General features: G+C 36.4%; 3 protein-coding genes across 5 annotated transcripts; 2 read left to right on the top strand and 1 right to left on the bottom strand.

Moving 5' to 3' along the window:
* Positions 1 to 1,968: 1,968 nt before the first annotated feature.
* On the top strand, positions 1,969 to 3,950 carry LOC136998120 (nuclear protein 1). Its single transcript, XM_067350389.1, has 2 exons — positions 1,969 to 2,338; positions 3,114 to 3,950. The coding sequence occupies exon 1, from the start codon at positions 2,120 to 2,122 to the stop codon at positions 2,327 to 2,329; it is 210 nt and encodes a 69-aa protein (XP_067206490.1). The 5' UTR covers positions 1,969 to 2,119; the 3' UTR covers positions 2,330 to 2,338; positions 3,114 to 3,950.
* LOC105680086 (serine-rich adhesin for platelets) lies at positions 3,697 to 17,412 on the bottom strand. Of its 3 annotated transcripts, none has more exons than XM_067349859.1 (8): positions 17,284 to 17,412; positions 17,039 to 17,145; positions 16,634 to 16,732; positions 11,830 to 11,928; positions 9,665 to 9,847; positions 5,257 to 9,586; positions 4,851 to 5,162; positions 3,697 to 4,747 (listed from the first exon to the last, which is right to left on the bottom strand). In XM_067349859.1, the coding sequence occupies exons 2-8, from the start codon at positions 17,120 to 17,122 to the stop codon at positions 4,536 to 4,538; spliced, it is 5,319 nt and encodes a 1,772-aa protein (XP_067205960.1). In that variant the 5' UTR covers positions 17,123 to 17,145; positions 17,284 to 17,412; the 3' UTR covers positions 3,697 to 4,535. The 3 variants fall into 3 exon arrangements, with proteins under 3 accessions (XP_067205960.1, XP_067205950.1, XP_067205939.1); XM_067349849.1 differs by having other exon boundaries at positions 17,246 to 17,407; XM_067349838.1 differs by having other exon boundaries at positions 17,039 to 17,407.
* LOC105679523 (venom carboxylesterase-6) lies at positions 12,564 to 16,772 on the top strand. The gene is made up of 8 exons (XM_067350151.1): positions 12,564 to 12,798; positions 13,365 to 13,662; positions 14,510 to 14,707; positions 14,791 to 14,969; positions 15,088 to 15,256; positions 15,329 to 15,670; positions 15,766 to 15,892; positions 15,996 to 16,772. The coding sequence occupies exons 1-8, from the start codon at positions 12,601 to 12,603 to the stop codon at positions 16,189 to 16,191; spliced, it is 1,707 nt and encodes a 568-aa protein (XP_067206252.1). The 5' UTR covers positions 12,564 to 12,600; the 3' UTR covers positions 16,192 to 16,772.
* Positions 17,413 to 18,292: the final 880 nt, after the last annotated feature.

Here is an 18,292-nt window from a genome sequence, read left to right as displayed (position 1 = left end):
TTTATCAAGACACATTCCACACATTAATTTGCGTTAGTGTATGTTTCGATGAATATTATATATTTATTTGGTGACGAGTGCAAACATGCACGCGTTATTGATTGTAAATGTTTCTCACATTTCTTTGTAAATGGCAATATTGAAATGCGCTATCAGGATATTTTAATTATGACATCGTTATCTCAGAATCCGACGTTATCGTTAATTAAATGACTAATTCGCCGGTAAAATTCTAAATCACTTGCTAAATGAAATTCGCATGATGAAAAAGATGAAAAAATTGCCGGACTTGCAGCCGTGCGACGTGAATGGCGGTTCAAGGACATAAAATCATTTAATCGAGAAATTTCGTCAGTGGCGTAACGCGTCTTTTACGCTCCGATAGCTTCGCCTCGTCGGTATCCTACGACGCAGAAATCAACTTTGCTGATATCGGCTTTCCCCTCGCAACATTTGCCGTACGTGTTAATATTCATGTACGATCGTATACGATCGGTGAATGTAATAACAAAATGTTTCCCAGGATGTTTATGTCCTTTTTACAAGCGTCTTATTGCGCGTCTAACGAGGTGGATTGAAAGTTTTACACTTTACGGTATATAAACTCGACGCTGCTTGTTACGCTTTTGCTATCAACAGTAGAAATGCTGTTGAATTATGAAATATGTATACTTACAGCTAATTTATCTTTCTCCCTTTCATATTTTTGCAAATTTATTTTAATTTAATGGAGGGAAATAACATGTAATTATGCAAAATTTTTACTTTACTTATATACTTTTCTAAATTTTAAAATAAAATATATATTGCTTTAAATGAAAGGCAGTACAATGAGAAATAAAACATGTTTTGTTCAAAATAACACTGCTATGTGCTTGTCTGGTATCGATGCAGTGTCCTATAGAAGGTAATGCATCTGTTTGATGTTTGAGCTTACGTGTTGGAATTTTCTAGGCCGCGTGCGTCTCGACGTATAGATTAGCCACGTGAGTAATGACCACTGGGTACAACGGCAAAATCTTGTTATCAGTTATCGTAGGAAGTCACGCGCGTTGAAGAAATGAGACTTTAAATTAACGCTGTCGATATCGGATGATTCTACGAGAAACAAACACGTTGCATCATTCTAGTTTATATTCCTAAATAAAATCCAGACATCCGAATATTTAATTTCTCAATTACTTTTACTTTTAATTATTGTTCTCTAATTATTTAATTATTATGTAATTTATTTTTAACTATATTCGTAAGTTGACGAATCTATTCGTTGTACAAATGTATGTTCGAAGATAAATTCGAGTGCAGCAATTATGAGATCCATAGTAGTAAAACTACTTTAAACAGAGCATCGACAAAGTATATGACTGAAGCGGCATACAGCTGAATACATATGCTAGTGTTTCGCTGATGTCAGGGCTGGCTACAGATGACAACACGACGCGTATTCTTATCTTCCGCCCCGTAGTTCCATCTGTTTATTTATATCTGACTTTTGTTGCTGTACACTTGACGATTTACTCACAGAAGTTTTTTCGACACATCGTGCAAGTTCCAACCGATATTTCATGAGTGATTAATCCGTAATAACATTATGCAACAAATCTTATTTGTTTCTCTCCAAATTCGACCGACTACATAGATAATTCAAGTGTAGAAATTACATAACTTTGCGAAAAAGTCGAGTCCTAATAACTCTCGATACGTTATCGGTGTGATATGGCAATCCATATGGGCGAGCATCTTTATGCGCCAATAATTTCTTCTTATTGCGCAGCTGTGCAATCTTGTGCAAAAAAACAGATTTTTTGCACGAAATTAGGCGTATTCATTTAGAATAATCAGTAAACTTGAAGAGAAAACACGCCGTATATCGTCGAAGTGTCTGAACCTGGCGGCAAGACCGGCTGTGGTGCCGGCACTGTGACGATTCGTGTATGCGCGGCCGCGCGAAACCTGTCGTATATATAAACCCGGTGCGGCGAACGCGGCGCACTCAGTATCGAACCGATCCTTCGGTTGAGCTGTTGCCGAGTGTGTTACGAGCGGTTTACGCAATCCGTTGTTCGCGTCGCACAGCGACTTGTTTTCTTTGAACGTCCCTGAGGATCAATCGAGAGCTATGTCCGAGGCGCATTTCGACGAGTACGAGCACTTCAACTACGATTACGATAAACATATCTTCACCGCGCACGGCGGTAAGCAGAGAAGCAAACGCGAGGCTGTCGCCCATACCAATCACTTCGACCCGAGCGGCCATTCTAGAAAGATTCTCACCAAGCTGATGAATACCGAACACAATAAACGGCAGGCCGGCAAGAGCAAGGCGTAATTTGCAGAGGTGAAACACCGCGCTAACTGCGCATTTTTTATGAGTAGCTACGATTCTACGTAGTAGCTATGAATATTCATCTTTTTTTTCCCCCCCCCCCCTCTTCAAAATCATCTTCCTTTTGTCTTAAAAAAAATAACTGCTCTTGTGTCTGAGAAAAATCGACGCCATTCTATTCGCTAATATTTTTTCATCATTCCGTTCTGATTTTTTTGAAGCATCTTTTGTTTATCTTAATGTACAGAAAACAAAACAAAAAAATCTGGCACATTTTCGTCTCCGATTCACTTCGATAAATTGGCAGGAGAGTCGATAGCATTCTACGCCAGTCTCAATTTTTTCTCAAACAAAACGTCTGATAAAAAAATTATAATAACGAAATCTCTTTTGTTCACGCTGTATTTAGTTTGTTTTTCTTATCGCACTCTCAGCTTCTAAATTTGCTTTTTGAATCAGGTTTCGGCAGCTGACACCTTCACATTTTCTTTTCCGTTGCAAATTATCATATGCGAAAGGTCGAGCTGCGTATTGCGTCTTATATTCGTTATCGGAACGAACTATTTCACGCGTGACGACTCACATCACCATATATGTATATATATATATATATATATATATATATATATATATATATATACATTCATATTAATTTTTTTTCTCGATTATTTGCTTGTGTAATGCACATCATCTGTATTTCGCAATCTACAATCATGTTTAGAAATATTTTCTAGCACGTCTCATTTTTTTAGCATTCTTGGACTAATTAATTCTATTTTGATTTCAGATTACGCACGTTCCTATCTTCGCGGCAGGCGTTGTCGAGTTAGATCTCATCTCACAAGACTTACCTTCCGCCTAAGACGACCGGAATAAAAAAAAAATATATATATAACACTCTTTAATGTCGAAAATGCATTTAGCCATAGGTTCTTATCCAACGTAAGGTCGGCACGGTAGCTCGTGCTTTTATAATTTTCATTTATGTCGATAGCACGGATATCACGTTACTTATAAAAGTACAAAATAATATATATCGCGTACTTCGACTACTGCTTACTTCGCATGAATCTGGAGTTTGCATGACATTTTTTTTCTTTTTGTATAGGGATAGTATGGTAATACCATATTGATCTTTTGCGTGTGCTATATATTAATAAGTTATGACTTCTTAAATTCTTTTTTTTGTTTATATGATTTATATTAGATTTATAATAAATGTTAAGTAAATCGCTAATGTAGAGCATTTATGCGTGTGTTTCTGCGTACGTCGCGTATGAGCAGTTATTTTCGAGATGAGTAAACAATCATGTTTGAAATGAGCGAACGATAAATGTCGCGACTTTTGCTATTCATTTTTGCAAACGGAAATTGTCATATTGCCGCGTACTGCAGCGAAGCACACGCATAAATGGAGCTACGTTCAACAATTCGAGTCAACTCGAGAATGTTTAATCAGAACGCAACTCTCGCGTACTGTGATCAGTGATACTTCAACAGAATTACGAAATATATCTCAAGTTTTCGCGCGAAGAAATCGCCTATTATTATGTATTAATATAAGCATCAGAATGATTATATGAAGAAAAGTAAAACGGAAATAAAGATTTCTAGTTAATGAGAATGCACTTGTGTGTCATTGTCTATACAAGCATATTTCGTATACATATTTTATTAAAGTATAAAGTTAAAGAATACATTGAATTCGCGAATAATTTGTATTAAAACTAATAAATTCCAACACTGGACTGATATCTTTTAAATAAAACGTTCTTAAATTATTAATAGATGGGGTTGAATAGTACATAAAGAATATTTTTTTATTCTTTCCGAATTTTTTTGTATTTATACATAATATTACATCTCAATATTATGTATAAATATATAAAATAAAATTCAGAAGAATCGGTAATGACAATTTATATGATATAAAATATAATTTTAAAAAGTTATTAAAATTTTGTACTACTTTGGAATATCCGAAATGTAAAACGATGTCGTTAAAACGGACACTATTAAAATATTCATAGATTAGAAGAAAAATTTATAATCTGATTGCACCAATTTTTATTTATGAGAAATGTGACTAATGGTGCCAACATGGACTAGCCTTTGTAACCGATAATTGTAATTAATATAATAAACAAATATCCGAATATCGCGATGATACATACGATATTAATACATATAGTTGAAAATTTACTCGTACTTACATTAATCTAAATTTATCAAAATCCATTTCCTGTCTTAGAATACCAGTTAGAATAAATTCCGTAGATTGTATAGTAATGGCTTTCGGTGCTTTTGCGAGAAATTTTCTTGCATTCGACAAATCTTCCTCACGAGATATTATCACCGTTCTTTCAGACCATTTGGCTGGCGGACGTAACAGAGCCTTCGCTCCGGAAGACTTTACCATATCTGCAAAAATATAATCTTATAATTTAATCTAATCTAATATAATCTTATTACACAAATTTGCAGAGTATTTTATGCAAGAGTAAAAATTAAGTTTTCGACTTGCCTTTTAATTCTTGTACAGGTGGTGGCGCAACGCCCGGCGTCAGTACGACGGTGTAGCCGTCCAGTAATCTTTTCTCCTTAGCCTTCTCAAGACTCTTTCTTAATCTGAAACCGAATTTAGCTTCGGCTGCGGGATCTTTCAATATGTAACCCTCCCAATCTAAGAATCGTGCTGCCGATTCACTGTCTTTTAACCAGTCGATTGATACTACAGGCACGCCCTGCGCTAGCGTGCACAAGAATTTATACGTTCTGCGAACTTTATCAGTGACCAGAACGGAGCACTTTGCCGGTTCTTCCACTTTGATTCCACCTGTAAAATTAAGATAAGCAATTGTAAATAATGTTGCGATTTTCTTTCTTCAGTTCATATGCGAGAGAATTTCTCGCTTTCATTATACACTCACCTAATGTTTTGACAATTTTGCTGTAATCTTCCGTTATACCTGTAAATAAGATCCGGTGTCGCGTTGAGGTTGGTGTCAAATTACTCAAAATGGACATGCTTCTACGCGTTCTGGAAGACACTGAAACGGGAGATGTGGTTTCCAGGCTCGTATTCATTCTTGAAGAAGGACGACTGTCGTCCGAAGGGCTACTTTGATGCATCCCGATCTTTTCTTTTCTTCTGGCACCCGCTGTTCTCGATCGTGAAGCTCTGGAGCTCGACGAAACGTCACTTCTTGAACTGCATAGACTATCTCTGTCTGTCGTACTTTCCATGGAGGAATCAAGAATTGAAGTCTTATTGGCACGAGTGGGTCTCTTAAATATTTCTTTCTTTTCCGAGACTCGCGCTCTTGTTTGTGAAGGAACTGAACTTTTTGTGAGTTTTCCGCGTTTAGCTTTCGGCGCACAATTATCAGAGTCGTCTACATCAGATGACACGCTGCTCTCAGTTAAAGTTGAATCAGTTTTGATATCCGCGCTCGCTCGGTTCCTGCGTCCAATTCTCGATTCTTTTTTAAATATCTTCGCGCTGCTGCTTTCTCTAATCGATAAATTCTTGTCGTGCACGTCACTCAAAATTGTTCCCATGATCATCTCCACTTCTTGCGATTCGTCTCGTACAGAGCTCGTCATAGGGATTTTTACAGGACTAAGCACAATCTTCAAATGCTTGCTTCTTATTAGACTTAAATTTGTTTTCTCTTCTTTAGTTTGGATTTGCTTATTTTTGCTGCTATTTTCATCCGCACTAGTGCTTGTAGTAGTTTGACTTTCATTAATTTTACGCCTGGTTCGTTTAACGTTGGATCTCCCGGAATCGGCGTTCTCATCTGTTTTCGGATTTAAGACAACCTTTTGACTCTCAATCACCGCTGCAGCTTTAGATACTGCCTGGCTATCTTTGGAAGATTTCGTACTCTCAATTACCGGTGAATTTTCGCGCGAGTTGCTTTTAGCGGACTCAAGATTATTTGGGAATTGCCTGTCAGCGGCTTTCATTACGCTTCTTCGACCGCGCGTAGACACTGCACTCTCCTCGATAACTTGATTTGCTTTTCGCTTTTTCAGATTAGTATCTTCTACATTTTCTTCCGTCGCGTTCAAACCTCTCTTTCGTCTAACAACAGACTTCGTTTCTGACTTTATAAATTTCGCAGCTGTTCTTTCCGCGGAATCTTCTTCCTTAGAAGCACGCGAACTCTCGTCATTTTGTCGCGTCAATCTTGAACTGGCCCGCCGAAGATTTGTCGACTCAGCGTCAGCATCAGCATTTTGCTTCGGATTCTTCGATACGTTAGAAGTGCGCATATTTCTTTTCTCGTCAGGCACGGCGGAGTCGCTCGCATTTTGTATACTTCCTTTATTCCGCGATTTCTGGTAACTCGGCTGTTTAGTCAGAATTCTCTCGGCAACTTGTTTGAATCGTATATTCAAGTCACAGTCCGAGTCTTCGGAGGAATCCGCAGGATTCAATATCTTGCTCTTCCGAGTCTCAAGACTCGATGAATTGTCGAGCAGCGGGATTGATGCTTCACCTTTTACCTCATTCAAATCTTTATCTTTCTCAGAGTCCTCGACGCTTTGCTTGCGCAGTGATTTCTTCGATTTTTTCTTATTTCTATCTTTTGTGACTCTCTGCTTGGATCTTACAGTGTGCACAGTCGATGTCGATGACGCAGAAGGACTCCCCGGATTCGAGAGTGTCCCTGATATTCTAACAGCTGGTAAGCGTGATAGAATGTCATCGTCATTCTCGAAGAATGCATTTGATATTTCCACACCTTGTCCATTTCTCAACGGGCAAGGTGCATAAATATTCGATTCAGTCGTGGAGTTTTCTGCGTCATCGGCGGCGACTTTGCTCGAATGTTTTTCCAAGACTCGTTCGCTCGTAGCTCCATCGCTTGGTTTCATCGATCTCATTCTTCGAAGATTTGTTTTCTTGGTCTCACTCGTGTCGCTTATGTCATCGTCGTTTAACGTCGGATCCGTATCGGATTTGTTTTTCAATTTCGGCAGCCTCTTCCTTCTCTTGCTAGATCTCGTAGCTGCACTATTATCTTCGGTCTTCTCATTATCCGCCTTCGACATGTGTGAAGAATTAGCGTTTTCAGACGGCGTGTCTTCCATTGATTCTACGAGCTCCTGCGTATCTTTTATGATATTTCTCTTCCGTTTTGTAGTGATAAAAAGAGTATCCGAATTCTGTGAATCAGTGTCTACATTGTTATCAGCGTTCGTTTTAATACCAGATGAATTACGCGAAGACTGACTGTAGGATGCGTGTTTCTTCTTTCTTAATCTCGTTTGTAGCACCTTATCTGCGGCAGTGGTAGATAAATCGTTATCGGATGCCGATGAATCTAGAATTTTTTCCAAGTTCTGAGTCGACATCTGTTGGGATTCGTGGATATTCTCGCTACATATATCATCAAACATTTCGTTGAGATTTTGTTCTATCGTGTCATTTAGATTCACATTGGAAGACTTACCGGTTTTCTCGCGCTCGAAATTTCTTCGCTCTTCACCGATTATTTGAGTGGGTGCCATTTCGTAATCTATATCTTCCTGATCAAGATTTTCTGACGCAATAATTGACTTTGGCGCATTAATATTCGCGTTAATAATTTGCGTAGGTGCCATATCATCCACGTCATTTTGATTATTTTTTGATGGAGAGTCTGAAGCTTTTTGTGGTAAAATAAGTTGAGTCGCTTTCATGTCATCAATATCCATCGAAGAAATGTCTGTCCGTTTGTCTTGATCATGTGCGGCGTTGTCAACAACGTCGGTTTCGTTCATATTTGATAATCGATTGATTGACGAATTTGATGTATCATCGATCACGCGGTCGTTAAATCGTTGCGTAGGTACGTCGAACATATCTTCAGATTCGACGCTCGTGCCTGGATCATTTTTCTTACTCGCACTTTCGTTGTTCGAGGATTCCCGCTCCTTCTTAGCGAGCTCTTCTATATATTCCTCTGCATCCGTTTCTGAATCATCGTCAGTTTGCTTCGATCGAGACGTTTCGCGCTTCTTCTGCGGCAGGTTACGCATTGCAAACGTGTCTTCCTTGTCGGCATCTTTCAATGCTGAAGTTTCGAACTTGGGATTGACGAGTTGAGTGGGAGCATCGAAGATGTTTTCCACATCGTCCTCGTCTTTACTGTCCGGTGTATTTGATCTGTTTCCGGAGCTATTTTCTGTTCCAGACGATGCTTTTGCTCGCGATTTCGGCGTGGATACGGCGTTACAGGTTTGCACTTCGTCTGATTTATCGATGCCCTCGGCAAAAAATTCCAATAAATCCGACGATTCCAACAAATGTCCGCTTTGGTTTAACGGTGAGGAAGGGGCGTCTTCATCGATTCCTGGTGAGGATAAGTTCAAAGATCTGGGACTGCTAGATCCAGATCTCAATAATCCCATATTCTCGTAACTTGTTCCACTTTTAATAGTATTTACTGCATTATCCTTATTTTTGTCCTTATCAGCTTGTTCGTCATTTGTTTGAAGTTGAGTTTCTTGATCCGATATATCGTTCGTTGCATTTGTAGTGCCGTCCAATTCGAGTTGAGTTTCCATGTCAGATATATCCTCCGTGATACGCTTATTATTTAATCTCTGCGTCTCCAAATTGTCAATATTGTGCTCAATTTGATCTAAATTTCCCTCCCGGCTTTTATTCTTATCATTCTTGAATTCTTGAACCTCAATGTCACCTTTGTCACTATCACTGATACAGTTTTGCGTTTCTACATCATAAATATTTGTCGTAAGCTTCTTCGCTGTTACCTTTTCAATATTCTCCTTGCTTCTTTGAGTCTCCAGTTCGCTAATATCGCTCATATAAATTTGTGTTTCCAAATCGTGAATATCCGTCGCAGAATTGCCAGTTGTTTTATTTTGCACGTCCGGTTTGGAAAATTGCTTGCTAGCTTTAGTATTCGCTTCAACGGAATGCTCGGATGCATCCGTGGAAAATTTTTGCGTCTCTACATCATAAATGGAGTCTGACACCATACTGTGTCCTTTCTCGAAATTCTGTGTTTCCATATCGAATATATTAGTTCCCTGATTTTCATCAACGTTAGTATCCGACGTATGCAGCACGATTTGCGAATCGTCGCTCTCATTATTGCAGGAAACGATGGAGGAATTCTGTTTACTGATGTTGGATTGACGTTGTCGTGGAATTAGCGGCTGGCGAAAGATACCGGTTTCCTCGTCTCCTTGAGTACCAAGAATAATAGATCCGTCGCTGTCCACAGCGGATGAATTGTTCTATTTTTAATATGAGATAGACGCATTAATACATGAAGGTCGCGCAAACTGAATTATCGCGTAAAGATATATACTTACAAACGATGAGTCAGGTGTATTCGGAATTATTGTACCCGTTCCTTTTTGCCTTGCCGGAGCGGGCGTTTCTGGTATGACCATGTCATTTGTCGAACGACATTTGCGATAAACCGCAGATACCTTTCCGAATTCAATGACACTTCCATCCTTGAGTTCGTACGAACGATTTGGCTTCAGTATTAGCTGTGAATAAAAAAGAAAAACACGTTGATAAAAGGTAAGAATTCTTAAATTTTTAAGTAATTTGATGTTTTGAAAACCGTCTCTTTATCTTATTTTCATATTAACGCTTTGACTGCCGAGCTAATTTCGAGCGTTTTCAATGTACTATATTATAATAATAATATGATTTTTTAATCAATGTTATTTTATTGTTTTTATTCAATATTTTTATAAATATTTAATAAAATCATTCCTAATTGAGTTAAAGCTGTCAACTATCCATGTATCTTTGAGAAAACAATATATCATCCAAATACAAATGATATGGTGCAGTCGAAGTGTTAGAAACAAGCACGTGATATCTAAAACCTATATAACATATAATTATATAATATTAACATAACATAGTTATGTAATAATTAATCCCTTCACTGTCAGGCGAAAAAGAACCTTTCGTGTCAAAAATGTGTTGTGGAAAGTTTTCAAAATTGCATGAAGATTTCAGTATAAAGGTTTTTGAGGTCGCTGAATCCGAATATGATATCATATTTTCAAAATTCAAGATAGCGGATCCAATATGGTTATTTGAAAATCCGATTTCAGATTCAGTTTCAGCGACCTCAAAAACCCAAGCACAATCAAATCGTAATAGTATAAATATACTTTTTCCAGATGCGCATATACACGTCGCATGTACACGTGAAGCAAAAGTGACACGACTATTTTTCGCATATATATGCGTCACTGACAGTGAAGGGGTTAATAGATAGAGATAATATAAAATAAAAATAGTGCTACAATTTAAATTCCCATATTAAGCGCTAGCATGCCATAATTTTTGTATTAATACTATCTCAAAAAAGTAAAAAATAAAAAAAATTACGATTAATTCATCTTACTAAGCGACACGTTTTCAAGTAAATAATACGATTAGCTGTTTTGTTGAAATAAATTAAAAACAGTTGTATCAAAATGTGTTGAGAAATATGCAAATTGACAGAAAAGTTAAATCAACAAAGGGAAAATCAAGAGCAGGAAGATGATAATGTAAAAATGATAAGCGACAAGTGTTCGTCGCAGATTACAATACTTATCATAAGGATGCATTAAATTTAATTGCTGTAAATTACGAAAGTGTAGCATAAAAAGCAACATCAATTATATAAGCTGTGATGCATGCGTACATTATTTTCATAATCATCTCGTTTAATTGCAAACTAGCTAAAATTACATATCGTAAAATTTACGCTCGATAACTTTTATTATTTCTATCATAGCTTTATCGCTTTATGATAGTATTTTATCTCGATACACTGATGAGCCAAAATGACCACCTACATATTATTGTGTGTTGATCCTCCATGAGCTTAACATCGTCAAAACCGCTTTTATCTTATCAGGCATAGACTCTACAAGACTTCTAAATATATCCACTGAGATCTGATTAGACCACAACGTTAACAGCAGTTCCTTTAATTGCTATAAATTACGGAGGAGGTTGTGCGGAGCCAACTTGTTGGTCCAACACACTTTAATCATGATGTTTTGGCTCATATCATTTAATCAATCATAAAAAAGAAAAAAAAGGTCTTCGCTTATTGGTAATGTGTAATTTGTGAAACAAAATAAGCTTTTATCTATAGATATTGCGGTTGACCTACATTTTATGCGTATGTGTCACTTATTGTAAAAATAAATAACATTATCACAAGATAAGTTTTGAAAAATGTAAATAAAACCTCAAAAGACTGCAAGTGCAATTGTCGAAACTCCTATTTTTAGTCAGTCTGCTATATATTCTGAAGAATAACTTTGAAACGTTTCTCGTGTGAGATGCGTATGTCTCATGCGCGATTTATTAGAAATAAATGTATCAATTGGTTATCTTTGAATATTGAAAGCAGAATTATATAACATATTGTACCAAAATACTTGATATAAGCGGAAGGATAGCGAAATATAAGCATAGATACTAGTAAAAAAAAATATGTAGCATTTATTACATCGTTCAGCTTTGTCTTATTGGAGGAATTCAGATCGCAAATCCATGTTGATCCCTGATCTCCGCTTGCTTCGATCTCTGCATGTATATTCGACACTGTCTGAAAAGAAATTCAAATCTTACATTATAAATACTGTACTCAACGTTTGCTATCTGACGATCGTTTATCAGTCCTCAAATATGTTATTAAAGAGTGGATTTGGTCCATAAAAAAAAAAATCTGAGAAGTATAAAATCGTCATACTGATAATAGGGATCAATGTAAAATTTATCTTATCTTTCCTCGCAACACAACAACAAAATTGCATATGTACACATACAAGCTGTGAAAAAAGTTAAGAATCTCCTCTCATTTGCTGATATTTTGAAAATCGGATCAGTTTAGGATCAAAATGTTTTTCTTCTACGTATTCTATTCACCAAAAAGATCAAAAGAACATACGTCGCGAGATAAAGCCAACCTCTCAAAAAATACATTCTTAAATTTTTATCAGTTTGATCTATTTCTTTTATAAATAGTTTCCTATTCTCCCAATCGAGTTAATTATTCGGAAAATAATTTCTAAAAGATAACAACTGATATGTCTTATCAAACTCGAGAGCTTGTAATAGCGCTTATCTAATTCATATGTATGTACATATGTGTACATATATGAGTATACGTATATATATCAAATAATGATGAAGATCACCGAACAAAATAAATGACAGGCACCAGAGGAGAATCAGTTCGCGACAATTCACGCAAAGGGTAACACATTAATCAAGAGCCATGTTGATGAAACTACCGATCGTCCTGCTTTGCCTCGGATTAGCCGTTCACGCGAATTCAGAGGAAGCGGCTCCAAGAGTGAAGACTCCCTTAGGAGGATTGAAGGGCTACTACAAAATATCGCAGGATGGCAGACAGTACGAAGCGTATGAAGGGGTTCCTTTTGCGTTGCCGCCGATCGGTAAACTAAGATTCAAAGTGAGTGTACAATCGAATTAATCAATATCTGTCTCTGAAGAGACAGCTTTTTAAAAATGTTCTTATGGAATAAAACAATAGTAAATCCATACGATAAAAAATATTTATTAATTTACTAAGCCCCCTATTCTATAACTTTTAACGTTATGTATCGCCGCGCAGGTTTTTTGTATCATGTAATAGCTGCGCAATGATATATAATATTTCTAAGTCAATGACAAATAAATGAACGAACCAATGCTAGATGTTTCTTGCTTGTAACGATCTTCTTATTAATACAATAAACGTTTCGGTCAAGATTTCTGTCAAACTTAATTGTCGTCCAAATTACTAATTGTGATTGAAGTTATAAGCAAAAATCATCCGACGTTGACTCGGTATCCTCATTTATTAATTTGTAATTGATTTATTACGAGCCTATATATTTTTATGTATTAGACACTAAGATTTTCGTTCGATCAAAGATGTCGGATATTTCGTTGATTATTTTTTACAGCTTATAAAATAATTTTGCTCGCGTTAAATGTTCAGAATGCGTGTTATTTTCTTCTCGTTTTTCCTCGCAGCCACCTCGACCGATACCAGCGTGGACTGGCGAAATATTGGCTACGAAATTCGGTTCTCAGTGTCTCCAATACAGTCAATTGCCGTCTGGTCCTATGGATAAGGTTGAGGGCGCCGAGGATTGTTTATATTTAAATATTTATGTACCAGTACGGACAGGAAATAAAACTCCTTTGCCAGTACTGTTTTGGATCCACGGTGGCGCTTTCCAATTTGGTAGCGGTATGTTTTACGGCGCTAAATATCTCATGGATCGCGATGTCATATTGGTTACGATTAACTATCGGCTAGGACCTCTCGGTACGTAATATCAAAATACCGGGTGTTTCAGACCACCCGTCTCACCCTTTTAAAACGTAGGGATGTGCTTGTACAAAAAAATGGCTCAGACAAAATTTGCATGATTTCGAGGGATTTATCTGATGGTGACCTTGACTTTGACCTCGCAGTTGATTTTCAAGGTCATTTAAAAGTCAGAGTTATTTTTTAAAATGAAAACCCCTATTTTTGATTCCAAAATCTAATAGCTGGTGTCAAGAGCTTTTCAAAACACTATAATGAAGTTATTTTTCATTAAGTACTTTTCGAGTTATGAGGCTTGTAAATTACAGTATTTTGACATAAAATACAAAATATCTTGTAAAATATTCAATTTTTGGGAATCTTACCTTAATACTTTTATGCATAAAATAATGAGACGAATCAATTGGTATAAAGAAAACACATAGTTGCTTTCAAGAAAAAGTATGCAGTTGCATGTTGCAAACTACTATGTTGAAAATCAACTGTGAGGTCAAAGTCAAGGTCACCATCAGATAAATCCCTCGAAATCATGCAAATTTTGTCTGAGCCATTTTTTTGTACAAGCACATCCCTACGTTTTAAAAGGGTGGGACGGGTGGTCTGAAACACCCGGTATATCTACAGAAAATATTACTTTTAATAACATGCTAATTATGTTACAATATAAGCATTTTATCAATATGCTATTACAAACAATATTTCTCATATTAAACATTTATCTATCCAGATATTTTAAAGCAGATAGTATTCAGAGCAAATAATTTTAACTCAATGTGCCAAGTTTCTCGTTTAATTCGCATGTTTTACGTCTAACTTGTCTAAAATTATTCTTAAAAAATATTAGGTTTTCTCAGCACGGAAGATGACGTAGTTCCCGGCAATATGGGTCTGAAAGATCAGAGCATGGCACTTCGCTGGGTGTCGGAGAACATCGAGTGGTTCGGTGGCAATCCGAAAAAAATTACTTTGGTCGGTATGAGTGCCGGCGGTGCAAGCGTACATTATCATTACTTGTCGAAAATGAGCGCAGGACTCTTCCAAGGTATTTAGGTTGTTTTGTAAGAAAAACAATTATACGATCAGCGCGGAAATTAAATTACGTCTATGCGATTTTACATCATGCAGGTGGCATATCGGTCAGCGGTACAGCGTTCAATTGTTGGACGCAAACTGAGAACGCGAAGGAGAAGGCCAAGAAACTGGGTGCTCTGATGGGATGCCCTACGAGTAACTCTAGAGATATGATTCGCTGTTTGAGACATCGTCCAGCACGCGCGATTGCGCAGGCTGATAGCGATTTTATGGTGAGTTTTCTTTCTCCTTTGTCTCGGGAAAATATCTGATCACGATTTTTGAAACGCGAGAAAAAAGGTTTCGATCCGTCTTGTGATCTTGACAATAATTTGATCATGAAATTTTTAGTCGTTCTTGTACAATCCTTTCACCCCCTTCGGGCCGGTGCCCGAGAGAGTTGGCGACGCGACCCCCTTCATCGACAGAACGCCCGCCGAAATCGTGAGCAGCGGTGACGTACAGGACGTGCCGTGGATCACGGGGGTGGTAACCGAAGAAGGCCTCTATCCCGTAGCCGGTAAGATAATGCGCAGAGTTAAACGATTATAAATATATACAAACTTTGACCGATACCAATTTATTATCGTAGAATTTATCGCCAATGAAGAAGCTCTCAAACAATTGAATGATAATTGGGACGTTCTTGGACCGGAGTTCCTTGATTTCAACCACACCCTTCCCAGAGAAAGACACGTCGAGACCGCTCGTCTTATCAAGCAGCATTATCTTGGCACAAAACCGATAGACACTCGAAGCACGAAAGAATTGGTACAAATGGCAGGGGACCGCTTTTTCGTGGTCGACAGTGAAAAGGTTGCACGAATGCAGGCCAAAGTGAACCAGAATCCTGTCTGGTATTATTATTACTCGTACAACGGAGCAGAAAGCTTGAGCACAGCCCTTTCTGGCTACACTACCAATAAATATTACGGTAAGTCTACAGGAAGCCTATATTCAGAAAATTTACATACTAAAATGTATTTATATTACAAACAAAATTCTATTTATAATTTTGTATTTTTTTAGGAGTAAGTCACGGTGACGACGTGTTCATTGTATTAGATACTCCTTATTTTGATCCAATAACAACGCAAGAGGATCGTGATATGCAACAACACTGGCTTGACTTTTGGGCCTCTTTTGCCACAGACGGGTAAATAAAAATATATTAAGAATTGCAAAATAATATTAGCATTAATTTTATAATATTGATATTTATTAAATAATATTAATCTTTGTTTTCCACATTGTTGCAGAGTACCAAAAGTGAGCAATGTGGAATGGCCACGATTAGATCCTAGCAAGAAAGATCTTCATTATTTGCATTTTGCTGGTCCTACCAAAATTTATATGGACAGTAACGCTAACCTTGGAGAGAAAACGTTCTGGAGTTCAATTAAGTTCAACGAGAATGTATTGAAGCAAAGCAAAGCTAAAAAAGATGAGCTTTGAATGATTCTCAAATTTGTATGCAAGTCTTTATCTGCATTTCATTGTCCTATCAAGATTAATTAATTAACATATATATAAAGTAATACATACATAATAATATTAACTTTGAAAAGAAAGAATTTTGAAAGAATTTTGAAAAGAAAGAACCTGAATAATCTTTATCAAGAATACATTGCAATAAACTAATTGTAGTGTTAGGAGAGAAGAGTTTTAAACTATTCTCAAATTTGTGTACTCAATTTTTTTCTAAAAACTTTAGATTAAATTAAATATTACTAAAAAATAATATTACAAATGAACTATTACAATATGAATTATTTAATTCTTAATTTTTGTAGATAAATTTTATATACTTAATTGTTTTCAAAATACATATCTTTCTTTTCTCATAAAAACATTACTCAATTAATTTTTAGCACAAATAATAAATACTAAAACTTACCATATCCTTTATAACAATGTCACGAAGAACATGTCTACCAATTTTTGTAATCCCTTTTTTGATTTCATATTCAGTGGAATTAATAGTTAATGTTCCAACCTAAAATAATCGATTAACAAAATATAAAATATTAAGTATATATTATACTGAATTGTTTTAAAAAATGCATAGTATTAGTAACCCAAAAAAATATTTTGAATACTAATAAAAAAAACTTAATGGTTAAAATTTATTGAATAATTTGAGATTATAAATCTATAGAAAAAATATAACTTGACTTAATAAAATTCTTATGTATTTCCATATTTAAAATTGAGCATGTATAATCCATATTTTCCATCCTTTTTTAAAATTATATTATTAGAATATAGATAGGAACAACAATTACATTTAATGATCACTAACCTGTACTGCTAGATCTTCCTCAGGAACATGTGAAGTTCTTTCAATAGATTCTTCTTCATAGATTTGAGTGGCTTCCAAATCCATGTTGTATTTTCATAACATAACCTCTATCGTGCGTTGAGGTAAAAGTTATCAAAATTGTTATGTGAACGTGAAGACAAGCAAATATTTCACGAATATAAATATTTTACGAATAGTAACACTTACTATAAATAAATAATATTAACACAAAATGTAACACACACCACATCAACGTTTCACAAACAATCGACTGATCATGTTTTCAATCGCAGTTGCAATTCTTCCCGCCACAACATCGTGTACACATGTTCACACGCGGGCTGTGTTCCGAAATTCACTGCCAGTACTGAAAATCTACAGTTTACGTAACGTATATTGTAGATTTTCAGTACTGGCAGTGAATTTCGGAACGCAGCCGCGGTGAGTAAAGCAATATGATACGGCTTCGAAGGATCTCCCTTCTTACGGAAATTTATACGCGGTATAATGTGTATAGTGTAAGGCCGGCGTCACATAGAACCCGTAATCCGTAATCCGCACCGGAAGTCCGCAAAAGTTACTAGGGATTGCGTCCGTAACGTTACGTGTGTTTTTTCTCCTTGTGTCCCATGGAGCCGTAAATACACACGTAACGGTATTACTATTTTTTATTTAACAGATTATAATTGTTTATTTGTATTTTATTCATAAGAAAACTACAGAATATATTATAATTTTAACAAAAATTTTAATTAAATCGTCAAATTTAGTTAAATAAATAAAATTAAAAAAAGCATTACTAGTAATAACTAGTAACTTTTAGTAACTTTTACGGAAATTTCATGGAATTACGGCTCCATGGGACACAAGGAGATAAAACACACGTAACGTTACGGACGCAATCCCTAGTAACTTTTGCGGACTTCCGGTGCGGATTACGGATTACGGGTTCTATGTGACGCCGGCCTAAGTCAGACATAGACGTAGTAAGTATAGATTGCTCGCTCCCTAGGCGACTGGCGTACAAGAGAACGCGATTGGCTTTTACTTTTAGAGCCAACAAATCAACGTCATTCAGCGGAAAATCTAGTAACTTTGCTATTTTTTTCTTTCTAATTCTCGTCATTCTGCGAATGCCATGATTAGTCCATAGATTTGTTCTTTTTAGCTGTATTGAAACTGCACTAAGGCCGGTATTCATAGTCCGTTCTTATATTCAAGATCGTCTTAAGTACAAACTTATATTCGCTCTCT

The sequence above is a fragment of the Linepithema humile genome, chromosome 1, assembly GCF_040581485.1.
Source record: "Linepithema humile isolate Giens D197 chromosome 1, Lhum_UNIL_v1.0, whole genome shotgun sequence".
NCBI lineage: Eukaryota > Metazoa > Arthropoda > Insecta > Hymenoptera > Formicidae > Linepithema > Linepithema humile.
Note: the sequence above shows the minus strand (reverse complement) of the source record. Positions and strands in the feature narration are given on the sequence as shown.

Bases quoted from the DNA above. Each gene is read 5' to 3' on its own strand.
- LOC136998120 (XM_067350389.1), top strand. From the start codon at position 2,120: ATGTCCGAGGCGCATTTCGACGAGTACGAGCACTTCAACTACGATTAC.
- LOC105679523 (XM_067350151.1), top strand. From the start codon at position 12,601: ATGTTGATGAAACTACCGATCGTCCTGCTTTGCCTCGGATTAGCCGTT. The intron at 13,663-14,509 runs GTACGTAATATC...AAAAAATATTAG, and splicing joins CTATCGGCTAGGACCTCTCG to GTTTTCTCAGCACGGAAGAT. The intron at 15,257-15,328 runs GTAAGATAATGC...TTATTATCGTAG, and splicing joins AGGCCTCTATCCCGTAGCCG to AATTTATCGCCAATGAAGAA.
- LOC105680086 (XM_067349859.1), bottom strand. From the start codon at position 17,122: ATGGATTTGGAAGCCACTCAAATCTATGAAGAAGAATCTATTGAAAGA. The intron at 16,733-17,038 runs GTTAGTGATCAT...CGATTATTTTAG, and splicing joins AGGAAGATCTAGCAGTACAG to GTTGGAACATTAACTATTAA. The intron at 11,929-16,633 runs GTAAGTTTTAGT...ATTTCTTTTCAG, and splicing joins ACATTGTTATAAAGGATATG to ACAGTGTCGAATATACATGC.